General features: G+C 43.9%; 1 protein-coding gene across 9 annotated transcripts in view; it reads left to right on the plus strand.

The window, feature by feature from the left end:
• Nucleotides 1-7,020, plus strand: part of PHACTR4 (phosphatase and actin regulator 4) — a 101,364-nt gene extending 94,344 nt beyond the window's left edge. For all 9 annotated transcript variants that reach the window (XM_086716185.1, XM_086716186.1, XM_086716187.1 and 6 more), the window contains 3 exons: nucleotides 426-563; nucleotides 1,246-1,322; nucleotides 4,752-7,020. In XM_086716185.1, the coding sequence (XP_086572311.1) occupies nucleotides 426-563; nucleotides 1,246-1,322; nucleotides 4,752-4,767 (231 nt within the window). In that variant the 3' untranslated portion in view covers nucleotides 4,768-7,020. The remainder of the gene's footprint in view (nucleotides 1-425; nucleotides 564-1,245; nucleotides 1,323-4,751) is intronic.
• Nucleotides 7,021-12,428: the final 5,408 nt, after the last annotated feature.

A 12,428-nucleotide genomic window follows, 5' to 3' on the forward strand; every position in this document is an offset into this window, starting at 1 on the left:
GCTTTAAAAAAAAAAAAACAAAACAAGGGGCCTCTGGGTGGCTCAGTCGGTTGAGCATCAGACTTCGGCTCAGGTCACGATCTCATGGTTGACGAGTTTGAGCCCCGTGTCGGGCTCTGTGCTGACAGCTCAGAGCCTGGAGCCTGCTTCGGATTGTGTCTTCCTCCTCTCTCTCTGCCCCTCCCTTGCTCATGCTCTGTCTGTCTCTGTCTCAAAAATAAATAAACATTAAAAAAATTGTTTTTTAAACAAAACCTCCCAATACCCAGAATCTTTGGGAATGGACCCAGGGATCAGTCGTGTTTAAAGGTCCCCAGGCAATTCCAGTGTACAGTAAGGTTGAAGCGCTGGGTTAGAGGCGGTTTGAATGCATGATTGATGCCTCATCCCTGGCATAATGAATTAAGAGGCTCCATTTCTTTCAGCTCAGTCAGAGGCCGACTGTGGCTGAACTACTTGCCAGGAAGATTCTGAGATTTAATGAATATGTGGAGGTAACAGATGCTCAAGATTATGACCGGCGAGCCGACAAACCTTGGACCAAACTGACCCCTGCTGACAAGGTGCCTGTTGGGGTGTGTGTGTGTGTGTGTGTGTGTGTGTGTGTGTGTGTGTGTCTCTATTTGAAGAATGTAATACACTAACTAGAAGGGGAAAACATAATATTTTTACTTTTTGATATGTTAAATTTCTAATCAAGATATAAAATGCCAAGATGTACGAACCAAAACTTTATACTAATGACTCCATCACCACCACCATCACCACAACCAAAAAAAAAAAAAAAGAAAATCCTTGCTACATCACAGAGTCCACAAATCTGGAAGGAAATAAAACACATTTTAATGGTGGTTATTTCTGTTGGAGGGAGTTTGGGTGGTCTGTTTTAGTAATGACCTGCATTTCACTTGTATAACAGGAAAAGCATTTTTACATGCTGTAAAACTATAAAACTATAAAAAAAACTGTAAACTATAAAAGTTACACTATCTCTTTTTAGCTCTCTAGGTGTTCTGGTGTAACTAGAGAGATTCGGTTTATTATGAGATAAATAGTGTTAAGAAAGGCGACATGTACCAGGCTCGGCGTGTGGACCTGGCTCCTTTGCTCGCTCCGGGTTGCCTGCTATGGGTTGCAGTGACTCATGAAGTTAATAAGCACAAGCGAGAATAAACGGCAAATGACACTGCTATATGTACTATGGCCGACAGAAGATGCTAAAACATTTTTGTTTCTACTCCACAGGCTGCCATAAGAAAAGAATTAAATGAATTTAAAAGCTCAGAGATGGAGGTTCATGAAGAGAGCAAACATTTTACACGGTAAGCGCCAAATACTGTGAGCTAAGTAGAGCTCTACCACAAAACAGACACAACAGAGTTGTCCAGATGGGAAGGACTCGTAATGCCATCATTAAAAGAAGGAGACAGCATGTTGACTGCAAGAAGACTACATTCAGAGACAGGGATGACAACTAAGAGGCAGTAGGAATTGCCTATACTGAGTGTGGTATTTTACGTATATTATTTAATCCTTGCGATAACCCCACAGGCTTTCTTAATATCCCCATTTTGTTGATGAAGAAACAGGCCCAGCAGCACCTGACTGGCTCATTCGGTTGAGTGTGACTCTTGATCTCAGGGTCATAAGTTCAAGCCCCACGTTGGGTGTGGAGCTTATCTAAAACAAGAAAAGAGAAGAGAAGAGAGAAGAAACAAAATGAAACAGTCCCAAAAAGGTTAAGTAAGTTGCAGAACCAGGAGTGGAAAAAGGAATGACTGGTGGAAAGCCCCTGGGTGCTCTCTTCCTGTGCCTCAGTGTCCCAGGTGTTGTATAAGGAAATTGTTGCTAAGTTAGACAGTATCTCACCCTCTCTGGTTTCGGTTATTTCTAGCACTGCTGATCTTACCAATTTAGTATATAAACTTCATTTTAGTTCCCTGTCTTCATGAAACAAGCCAAGAAGTATTTTGGTGTGGAATTACTATTGTGATTAAGGACCCACCTAAAGAATCAGCTGGCTACAAATGGAATCAATGAAAGTATGTAGGTGACTCTCAGAACATTTATAAAGAGAGGCTAGGAGCACCTGGCTTGCTCAGTCAGAAGAGCATGCGACTCTTGATCTTGGGGTCATGAGTTCAAGCCCCACGTTGGTTGTAGAAATTACTAAAAGTAAACTTAAAAAAAAAAAAAAGGTGGGGTGCCTGGGTGACTCAGTTGGTTAAGCCTCTGACTCTTGGTTTTGGCTCAGGTCATGATCTCATGGTTCATGAGATTGAGCCCCATGTTGGGCTCTGCACTGACAGTGCAGAGCCTGCTTGGAATTCTCTGCCCCTCCCCTGCTTGCATGCTTTCTCTCTAAGTAAATAAACTTTTTTTTTTTTAAAGAGGTTAAATGAAGGAAAATACAATGACAATTACAGTTTGCTATAAAAAGAAGCAAGCAAGCAAAGTTGGAAAATAAAATAATTGTTAAACGTTTTTCCATCACAATCCAGGCAAATGGTTCTTTTAATTACAGAATTTTTTTGTACCGAACTGAGATAGTAGAGAAGGCAAATTTTGTTTGAGAGAGACAGAGCACGAGTGAGTGAGTGGGGGGCAGAGGGAGAGAGAGAGAATCTTAAGCAGGCTCTACGCTCAGTGTGGGAGAGAAGGCACATTTTTTGAACAGCCAGTAACACTCTTCAGGGCAATGTAATACGAACTCAGATAACAAGCCAAATTTGCCAGCAAGAAGACTGTGCTCTAATCTGGAAAAAGACCTGTGCACTACTAAATATATAGTGCAATCAATATGATAAATGCCCCAGTCATTCTAAGTCCTAAATCGGCCAGATTTCATATTCCAACTCCACCATTTTCTGGCTATGTCAGTGTTAGCCATTCTCATTGTTGTTACAATAATAATAAAGTACTATAGCGAGCAACAATAAAAGAAAGAGTCATAGAGATGATGCCACTTAGGCTGGATCTTAAAGCACGTGAAAGAATTTATTTGAACAAGAAGGAAGGAACCAGCATTACCAAGCAGCATTGTAAGCAGAGGGACCAGCATTAACAAGGCTATGGGAGGTGAGCAAGTGCACACTGTCTCTGGGTTTCGGAAAATGTCACGGAGCAGGGGACACATGGGAGCAGTGTGGTGAAGAGGAGACCAACACAATGGGTTAGGGTCACACCCTGAAGAGCCTTGACTGTTACGCTAGGACACTGGAACCACTGGAGTTCTGAGCGTTTCAGGTGGAGCTCTGGTGGATCGATGGAAGGTGACGTAGTAGGACAAAGAAACTAGCAGCAAGGAAACCAGGCAGGAAGTAACTAAACTAGGGACGCCTGGCTGGCTCAGTCAGAAGAGCATGCGACTCTAGATTCGGGATCGTGCATTTGAGCCCCACGCTGGGTGTAGATATTACTAAAAAATAAAAATAAAAATAAAAAACTTTAAATAAATAAATGTATGTATGTATGTAACTAAAATAGTCACAGGGAGCACATTGGTAGCTAACCAGGGAAGCGATTGTGAGAATGCAAGAGAGATGGATTTGGACACCATTTCAAGCACAGAACCAGGTTGGGCAATCTCTTGACTCCAGGGATGAATTAAAGAAAGTAGTCAAGGGACTCTTAGATCTCAAACTTGTCATTTTTTTTTTTTTTTTTTAATTTTTTTTTTTTTTCAAGTTTATTTATTTTTGGGACAGAGAGAGACAGAGCATGAACGGGGGAGGGGCAGAGAGAGAGGGAGACACAGAATCGGAAACAGGCTCCAGGCTCTGAGCCATCAGCCCAGAGCCTGACGCGGGGCTCGAACTCCCGGACCGCGAGATCGTGACCTGGCTGAAGTCGGTCGCTTAACCGACTGCGCCACCCAGGCGCCCCTCAAACTTGTCATTTTTGATGTCTGTGAAGTCAATGAGGAGTTGAGGTGAACACTTCAGGACATTTATTCAGCAGATATTTATCACACACCTGCTACCTGGTAGATAACAGTACTAAGGAGGTGCTTAGAATATAACATAGAATAAGATAAAGTCCCTGTCCTCAAGGAGCTTTTCTTCTAAAAGCAGAAGGCAGATGGTAAACAAACTGGAAAGCACATTGTGTATGTTGAGCTTGACAAACCTGTGACACACTGAGGTGGAGATGCCTAGAAGACAGTTGGATCTTCAGGCTGAGAGCCCAGGGAGGGAAGCAAAGCCTCAAAATATAAAATTATGAGTGGCTCTTAAGGGGAAAATTGTTTGTGGAAAATGAACCAGAAAAGCGCTCTAGGGAAAATAGGGCTCCTTGCTGGCTCAGTCCTTGAGTGACTCTTGATCTCGAGGTCATGAGTTCAAGCCGCACATTGGGTGTGGAGATTACTTGAAAAAAGAGAGAGAGAGAGAGAGAAAAGAAGAAGAAGAAGAAAAGTTAGGTAGAAGTAGAGTAGCAGAGAGGCAGTTTTTAAAAATTAGAGCGTAGGGGCGCCTGGGTGGCTCAGTCGGTTGAGAGCCCGACTTCAGCTCAGGTCATGAACTCGCAGTCTGAGTTCATGCTGACAGCTCAGAGCCTGGAGCCTGTTTTGGATTCTGTGTCTCCCTCTCTCTCTGACCCTCCGCCGTTCATGCTCTGTCTCTCTCTGTCTCAAAAATAAATAAAAGTTAAAAAAAAAAATTAGAGCGTAACATTTCATGACTATTCATATAATCACAGCAAAACAAGCTACAATACCTGGTAACTCGGCCCTTTTTGCTCATCTCTTTTAGCTACCATCGTCCATGATGCTGAAGTCTGAGAGAGGAGCTAAACAGCCCCCCAAAACAGGGCTGCTTGGCTGCTTCGGTCTCCAGAGTGATGTGGAAGGAACTTCTGCACTTCGCAGCACAGCCAGGATTGAGTCTTCGGGGATGTAGCTCTGGGGCGAACAGCACTTCTCTGAATGTAGCATTTCACTGGAATGGGTGGTCATGTGCTGCTTTGGGCAAAACTGAACACTTCATCCGTGCTTTTGAACCTTTTAACATTGCATCATACTTGAGGGGTCTGCCTCAGCACCCACCCACGCTCCGGGCCCCTTGCTGGTTCCGAGTGTTAGTTGCCACCCACACCGTCGCCCCAAGATGACGCCTGTGCTGGGGCACAGTTCGCACCATTCGCCTTACCTGCCCTGTCCTGGTCGTGGGTGCCCCTTGTGTGGCCCCAGCCATCAAATCCAATTGGTGGTGGGAAAAACCTTCTGGAGGCCCCCAGCCTTCTGGCAGAGGGGCCCCCACCTCCCAGGGACACCTCCACACCACATCGGAATGTCAGTGGAAAGCAGCGCACTATACCTCTTGTCACACAGCAATAAAGTCCTCTTCGGGCAGCGCAGCCTGAGGGGAGCTCAGGATCTGACATGTTCCTTTCTGGCACAAGTCATCCTGATTTTTATTTTTTAAATAAAAAAAAAAAAAATGATCTTGAAGAAGTGCTGGAAACTTGTGTTTTTCCTGCCTATTAAACAATCTGAGCTGCAATTAGATTCCAAGTTAAGACAGTGAGAAAGCATATATGTTTTCTGTATACAAAAACAAAACCAAAAAAGGCCTCTCTGTTAATGGCATTTTGGCACAAAACTAACCCATGGCTTAAATTTTATAAGCTGTAGTACATTTGTCGCACCAAATGATATTCTAAATCATTCTGACCAATAGATGTGTTCTCCTCCGGAAAACAGAGTTGTGGCAACTCTGTGGGAGCCAGCCACCTGCTGTGGGCCCCCACGCTTCCAGCCAGAGTCACTGCAAGGTCCTAGGGAAGTGGGGTGCGGACCAGAAGAGGACTTTGGAGGCGAAAGTAGGAGAGGCACAGTCAGGACCCGCTGTTCCTCCCTCCTGCTCAGTGCTGTTTGCCCTTCCCTGCTGTACTCACCCTCTCCCCTCCAGGTACCCGTCCCCCTGCTGACCCTCTCTGGCTCCTTCCACCTCACGTACCCCTCCTCTGCCAAGCAGGAGCCAGTGTCGTTGGTGCCTGGGCCTTGGCTCGGCCCCCACCCCTTTTTGTATTTGTAATGTATATTAATATGAAATGTTCCTAAAACAGAAAATTTATTTGCTTTCTTTTTTATTTGGAAAACCATACTGCCTCGCCATTTCCCTCTAATTCCTATCCAGACTAAGCGGAAGAAAAAAATGTGTTCCTATTTAACTGATGAATGTGGCCTTTTTCCCTTAATGTTCAGAAAATTGTGGCTGTTTCACCGATTTCTTCTGCAGTCCCTGTTGTAATTGTTCACTAGATTCTTACTCGTTTTCTCCTAATATGTCCATATAAGATTTGCTGAACAGTGAGAACCCATGAGGTCAAAACAAAAGAGCTGAGGTGACCTTAAAAAGGTAGTGTCTTCTCTCTGTATGGGGAATCGGGAAGCATTCCGATTACTCGGTTACTGCCCGATGCTTTGCGGCTATGGAGCTAGAGTGGGTCCACAGCTCCTTGAAGCTCATTACAATTTGGTATGACTGCAGGAAGAGGAGTGACAGTTGTACACTGTTGTGAGAGGTCTGAATATAAGGCGGTCACACACATGACTTCTTCGAACCTCTCTGTTGCTTTGGAGACTGACTGACTTATTCTAGCATTCTCTGTGGTTATGGTGACATTTCCAAACCCTCTGCTGCTGCCTTGCTTTCCCTTAATGTGCCAAGTGTGAAACAGAATTGGATTTCCTGAGCTACTTGTCTGCTTTCTGTGTGCCACAAAGGACTCTGGTTCATCTTTCATCTCATTCACGTTTTTTTGAAACAAGATACTTTGGGGGTCAAGTCCTTTCAGGTGTTTATATATATATATAAAATGGATTTTGTGTTCCCTTTTTATGTAAGTAACAATTCGTAATCATAATGTAAAGAAGAAATAAAAGTCTGATGTATTGTACTTTAAGATGCTTCCCTGATGTACAGAATCTCCTTGTAAAGTAAATAATTGCGTTGTATATCAGTCTTCCTATCAATATTAATTATAAAGTATTTTAGAATTAAAAAAAGACAAAGTATACTATTCTGGTATGAAGTGCTTTATTTATTTTTTATTTATTTATTTATTGAGAGGGAGAGAGACAGAGTGTGAGTGGGGGAGGGGGACAGAGTGAGGGAAATAGAATCGGAAGCAGGCTCCAGGCTCTGAGCTGTCAGCACAAAGCCTGACGCGGGGCTCAAACTCACAAACTGTGAGATCACAACCTGAGCCAAAGTTGGACACTTAACCAACTGAGCCATCCAGGTGCCCCTGAAGTGTTTGTTTGGTTTTTTTTTTTAACGTTCTACCTGATTCCAAAAGATTTAAGCTAGCTTACAAATGGTACGTAAAATACTACTAGATGCCCTAAAAGAAGTATATGAGGGGGAGAAATAATACTAACATTATTAAGTGTAGCCAGGGGTAAGGTCAGTCATGTTGTGTCTGTCTGTGCACACATATGACAAAAAGTCAACTGTGACCACCACCACCACCCGCCCCCATGGTATGGCACCGGGTCCTTTATCCTATTTATCCCACCCCTAATTTGGGAGGTAAGGGGAAAAAGAACCTGGGAGGTGAAGTTGCTTCCCAAAGGTCAAAGCAAATTATGTATTCACTGCGTATATTCAGAGACAGGCAATTGCATCCCAGTCGATTGTCCCTCCAAGGACTTACTGTGTGTGGACCCCATGGAAATAGACTTGAGGCTGACAGCATAGCAGGACAGCTCCTACCTCATGTACTCCTCTGGCAAGCAGCCCAGTTTCAATCCCTGTAGCCTCACCAAATGACTCACTTTCCTCTTGTCACTTCAGAGACTGGCTTTGATTAGTACACCACCTTTTACCAAGAGTTCAAAGAAACCATGAGTCACAACTGCCCATGTCATTGGGTTCCACCAGCTCCCAGATTTTCCTTCTCTTGCCCTCCAAAGACCAAACCCCACTGAGCTCCGAAGAGGTCTCAAATTGCCATCGCTCTTTTGAGGTTAAGCATTGTCTACAGAAGGGTGTTTTGAAGGTGCTCGTTGCTCAGTGTTTGCTGAAACGATGAATGAATTTACGGTCCTTGTAGATTTAGATTAGTGTGCCCAGGAGAGGGGGGACCGCAGCTGGAAACAGAAGTTTGAAAACCCACTTTCAGAAAGGGCAAACACAGTGGATATTGAATAGGAAGAGATGGGATAGGAAGCGTACCGATGAGAGATAAGAATGTTCCACAAAGGAAAGCCAACCCCTGAAACCGAAACCCAGCCTGAACCACCAATTTCAGCTCCAGGAGGCTCTAGGGTAGAACAGGAACCACCAGCAATCTGGGCCACTTGTTCCATCGGTCTCTTGTGTGGATACCATTAATTTCTTCCCCCAAGAAAGCACAGAGGCCATTGGACAGGGACAAACACCCTCAGTTTTCCTCCATCTGGTACTGAAGAGGCACACACGCACCACCACTCATTCATTCATTCACTCATTCAGTCAGTGTTTACCTCCTTCCTATCCACCACCTGTGGAAAAAAGTCTCCCCTTATCTCTTCTCTCTTAAACCTATTGCCCTACCTCCAGCTGTTCCTACACTCCCTCCACATAATCTATTCTAATGTTAAGCACCTCGCATTCCCTGTACAGTCCAAGCAGTTGAGCTAAATGAGTGACAGGTGCAGAAAAAAAGAAGTGATGTAGATGTAAACTGAATAGGCTTCTCAACATTGGCTTGTAACCTCTGGTCCGTATACCTGGTTTTCCATTTCTACAGCCATAGTCACTCAACTCATTAAAATCTAAACTAAATCCAAACTAAAATGGCTTTGCCTGAGGCCACCAGCAACTTCTCAGTTAACGGCCACATCCAAACTCTGTTTTCAGCTCTTAATGTATTTGACTAGTCTGCAGCTTTTGAGGCTTTGGCCATGTCCTAAGTCCTCCAAACTTCTTCCTTGGCTTCTCAGACACTGCTGTCTCTCAGTTCTCTGACCATGCTTTCTCTGCCCTGCTGGCTCCTTCCCAGCATGCCATTCAAATGGGTTTTCATGTCTTCTCATTCCCTGTCCTCCCAAGGTGACATCAGCCACCATTCTTATTCTGACAACTTCGAAATCTTTGTCTGCAACTCAGATTTTGTGCTGGACTCCAACCCCACATCCAGTTGCCCTTGGGACGTCTATACACCCAAATGTCCCCAAGGTAACTTCTGTGTACCTCCAACATGGACCTTACTGTCTACCTTCACAGCCTGCTTTCTCAATCATCAGAGTTAGCGACCACCACATGTTTACTCTCCTAAGCCTGATACTTTGTTATTATCTGCAAGTTCCCCTCTTTGCAGGTCCAGTGGGACAGTAAGTTCTGTGCATTCTCTGCCTCTGAAATGTCTCTTGATTCCTGTATCTCCTCTTGCCTTGTCTACCATCCAAGTTCAAAACCAACAGAATTTAATGGGGCTTTATGACCTCTGATCTCTCTAATCTATCCTCCAATATTGCCACTAGAGTTACCTTTCTATTTTTTTTTTTTTTTCTGGACTAAGTGGCTTTATTGGGGAAAGCCAGGATTACAACAGACTTAGGAGTCGGCATTGGGCCCTTCTTCTTTCCAAAGGTGGGCACAAACATTGACAAAACGCCGGTTGGCCAGTTGTACTGCATCCACCGCTTGGCTCGACCTGTCTTCTTCTTCTTCTTCTCCTGTTTGGCCACCTTAGGAGTCTGCCCTCTTACTTTCCAAGCATGGGCCAGGGAACCACGGGCTTTCCATCCAAGCATGCGGCTACTTCCAGAGTGGTCAGAGCCTCCGCTCCACACTGACCCAGGGTAGCCTCATCCTCTAGGGGTGTGCCTACCAGGAGCCACGACTTGATCTTCTGGAGTGATGCCCTCCAGAGAGGCTACATGAGGCTTGATCTGGGCGACCGTCTCCTGGCCGGTCACCTTGAGGGTGTGTAGCTCCTGGGCGCGGACAAAGAGCTGCACGTCGGTGACTGAACTACGGCCACTGCAGCTGCAACCACGAAGATGGAGTCTAGAAAGAGGAAGGAGGAAGGGCGCGCATGTCCTCACCACCTGCTGTGTGCTCTGTCACTGCTTAGAGTTACCTTTCTAAAATGCAAAGCTGGTCACAGCAATCCTTTACTTCAAAACTTATTGATCTCTAGCTGCCTGCAAGATAAAACTTAAACTCTCTGGCCTGGACTGCAACATATTTTATAATTCAGCCTTTGCCTACTTGCTGGTCTCGTGAAAAGTGCAGGCACCTTCTCCCTTCAGTGGACCTCATCAAGCTGACTTCTTTCCCTTCCCAGGAGACTGTAGTCCTGCTAGTTCCTCAGCCTGCAATGCTGTCATCATCCATACTCCACTCCTTTACTCCACCCCTTCATGTTTGAGGTCAAATTTTAACTCCTAGGAAAGTTCCTTTAGCCTTGAGCAGATTGTTCAGTTGCTCTGTCCTCTGTGTTCTCAGAATACAGCATTCATCAAGTGATAGTATAATTTGCTGGCATGTCTATTTCTCCTACTGGGGGCTCTCGAAGACAGAAGTGTTTCATGTTGAGTCAGTACCTGGCTGGCTCAGTTGGTAGAGCCTGCAACTCTTGATCTCAGGGGTTTTAAGTTTGAGCTGCACTTGGGTGTAAGGATTACTTAAAAATAAAATCTTGGGGCACCTGGGTGGCCCAGTCACTGGAGCATCGACTCTTGGTTTCAGTTCAGGTCACGATCCCAGGATTGTGGGATCGAGCCCCATGTCACACTCCCCGCTGACAAGTGCAGAGCCTGCTTGGGATTCTCTCTCTCTGCTCCTCTCCTGTGTGCTCGCTCTCTCTCTCTCTCTATCAAAATAAATACTTTAAAAAATAAAATAAAATGTTTTAAAAAAAGTTTCATATCAGAGTCATCATTGTCTAGCACAATGCCTAGCAGATAAATCATATCCACTAAATAAATGTTGAACGAGGGATTGAAAAAGGAGCTGAATACTGGTAATATGGCCGGGGAAGGAGCAGGAGCAGAATTATTTGTCTTCTTTCTTTAAAAAAAAATTTTTTTTTCAACGTTTATTTATTTTTGAGACAGAGAGAGACAGAGCATGAACGGGGGAGGGGCAGAGAGAGAGGGAGACACAGAATCGGAAGCAGGCTCCAGGCTCTGAGCCGTCAGCCCAGAGCCCGACGTGTCTTCTTTCTTTTAAAGTACTGGTTCTCTTTGGGGCACCTAGGTGGCTTGGTCTATTAAACATCCGACTTCAGCTCAGGTCATGATCTCATGGTTCATGGGTTCAAACCCCGCATAGGGTTCTTTGCTGATAACTCAGAGCCTGGAGCCTGCTTCCGATTCTGTGTCTCCCTCTCTCTCTGCCCCTCCCCCACTCATGCTCTGTCTCTGTCTTCAAAAAAATGAATAAACGTTTAAAAAAAAATGTAAACTGGTTCTCAAACATTTTGGTTTTGGAAATTTTTAAAAATTATTCAGAACCCCCAAGAACTTTTGTATCTGTGTGTGACTTCTATTGATACTTACTGTACTACAATTAAAACTGGGAAAAATTTTAAATATATAATTTATATAATTAACTATAATATAATAAAATACATTTCAAAATAATAACCCATTACATGTTAACATTAATAATGGATTTTTATGAAAAATAGCTTTTCCAGAAATAATCAGGGAGAAGAGTGGCACTGTTCTACATTTTTTTACAAATCTTTTTAATGTCTGATTTAATAGAAGACAGCTCAATTCTCATATCTCCTCGTGTATTCAGTCTGTTGCTATATATTGTTTTGGCTGAAGTAAATGAAGAAAATCCAATCCCACACAGATATATAGTTGGTAAAGATGTCAGCCATTCTTTCAAGTAAAATGGTATTTCAGGAAAAAGATGTGGCTATTTCAAAACAATCATAGAAGTGCTTTTCCTGGAGACAAATGCTCTACTTTTGCAGACCACAAAAGTACTTTATGTGTACTTCTCACTTTATCACACAAAATATTAAAAAGAGGGCCACTTGGGTGGCTCAGTTGGTTAAATGTCTGACTTCGGCTCAGGTCATGATTTCACAGTTCATGGGTTTGAACACCACGTCGGGCTCTGTGCTGACAGCTCAGAGCCTGGAGCCTGCTCTGGATTCTGTGTGTGTCTCTCACTGCCCCTCTTTACTTGCCTACTTCTTTATATTAGGTGAGCGTGTGTTAAAATATACTTAATGTAAAATTTACCTTTTTAATGATTTTTAGGTGTACAGTTCAGCAGTATTAAATACATCCATTGTTGTGTATAGGAGGCTTTTAACTTTAGCCAATTCCTGTAGAAGCATTTGTCTTATTTACCTGCGCATTTATCAAATGTTTATTTCAGATGCGACAGGGGAGATTCAATCACTTTTGAGATTCTGCATTTCTCTACACGGCTTTTTCAATTTCGCATACAATTACGGCAAAGTGGGGTGTT

The sequence above is a fragment of the Puma concolor genome, chromosome C1 (assembly GCF_028749965.1).
Source record: "Puma concolor isolate L17-30 chromosome C1, mPumCon1.1.hap2, whole genome shotgun sequence".
NCBI lineage: Eukaryota > Metazoa > Chordata > Mammalia > Carnivora > Felidae > Puma > Puma concolor.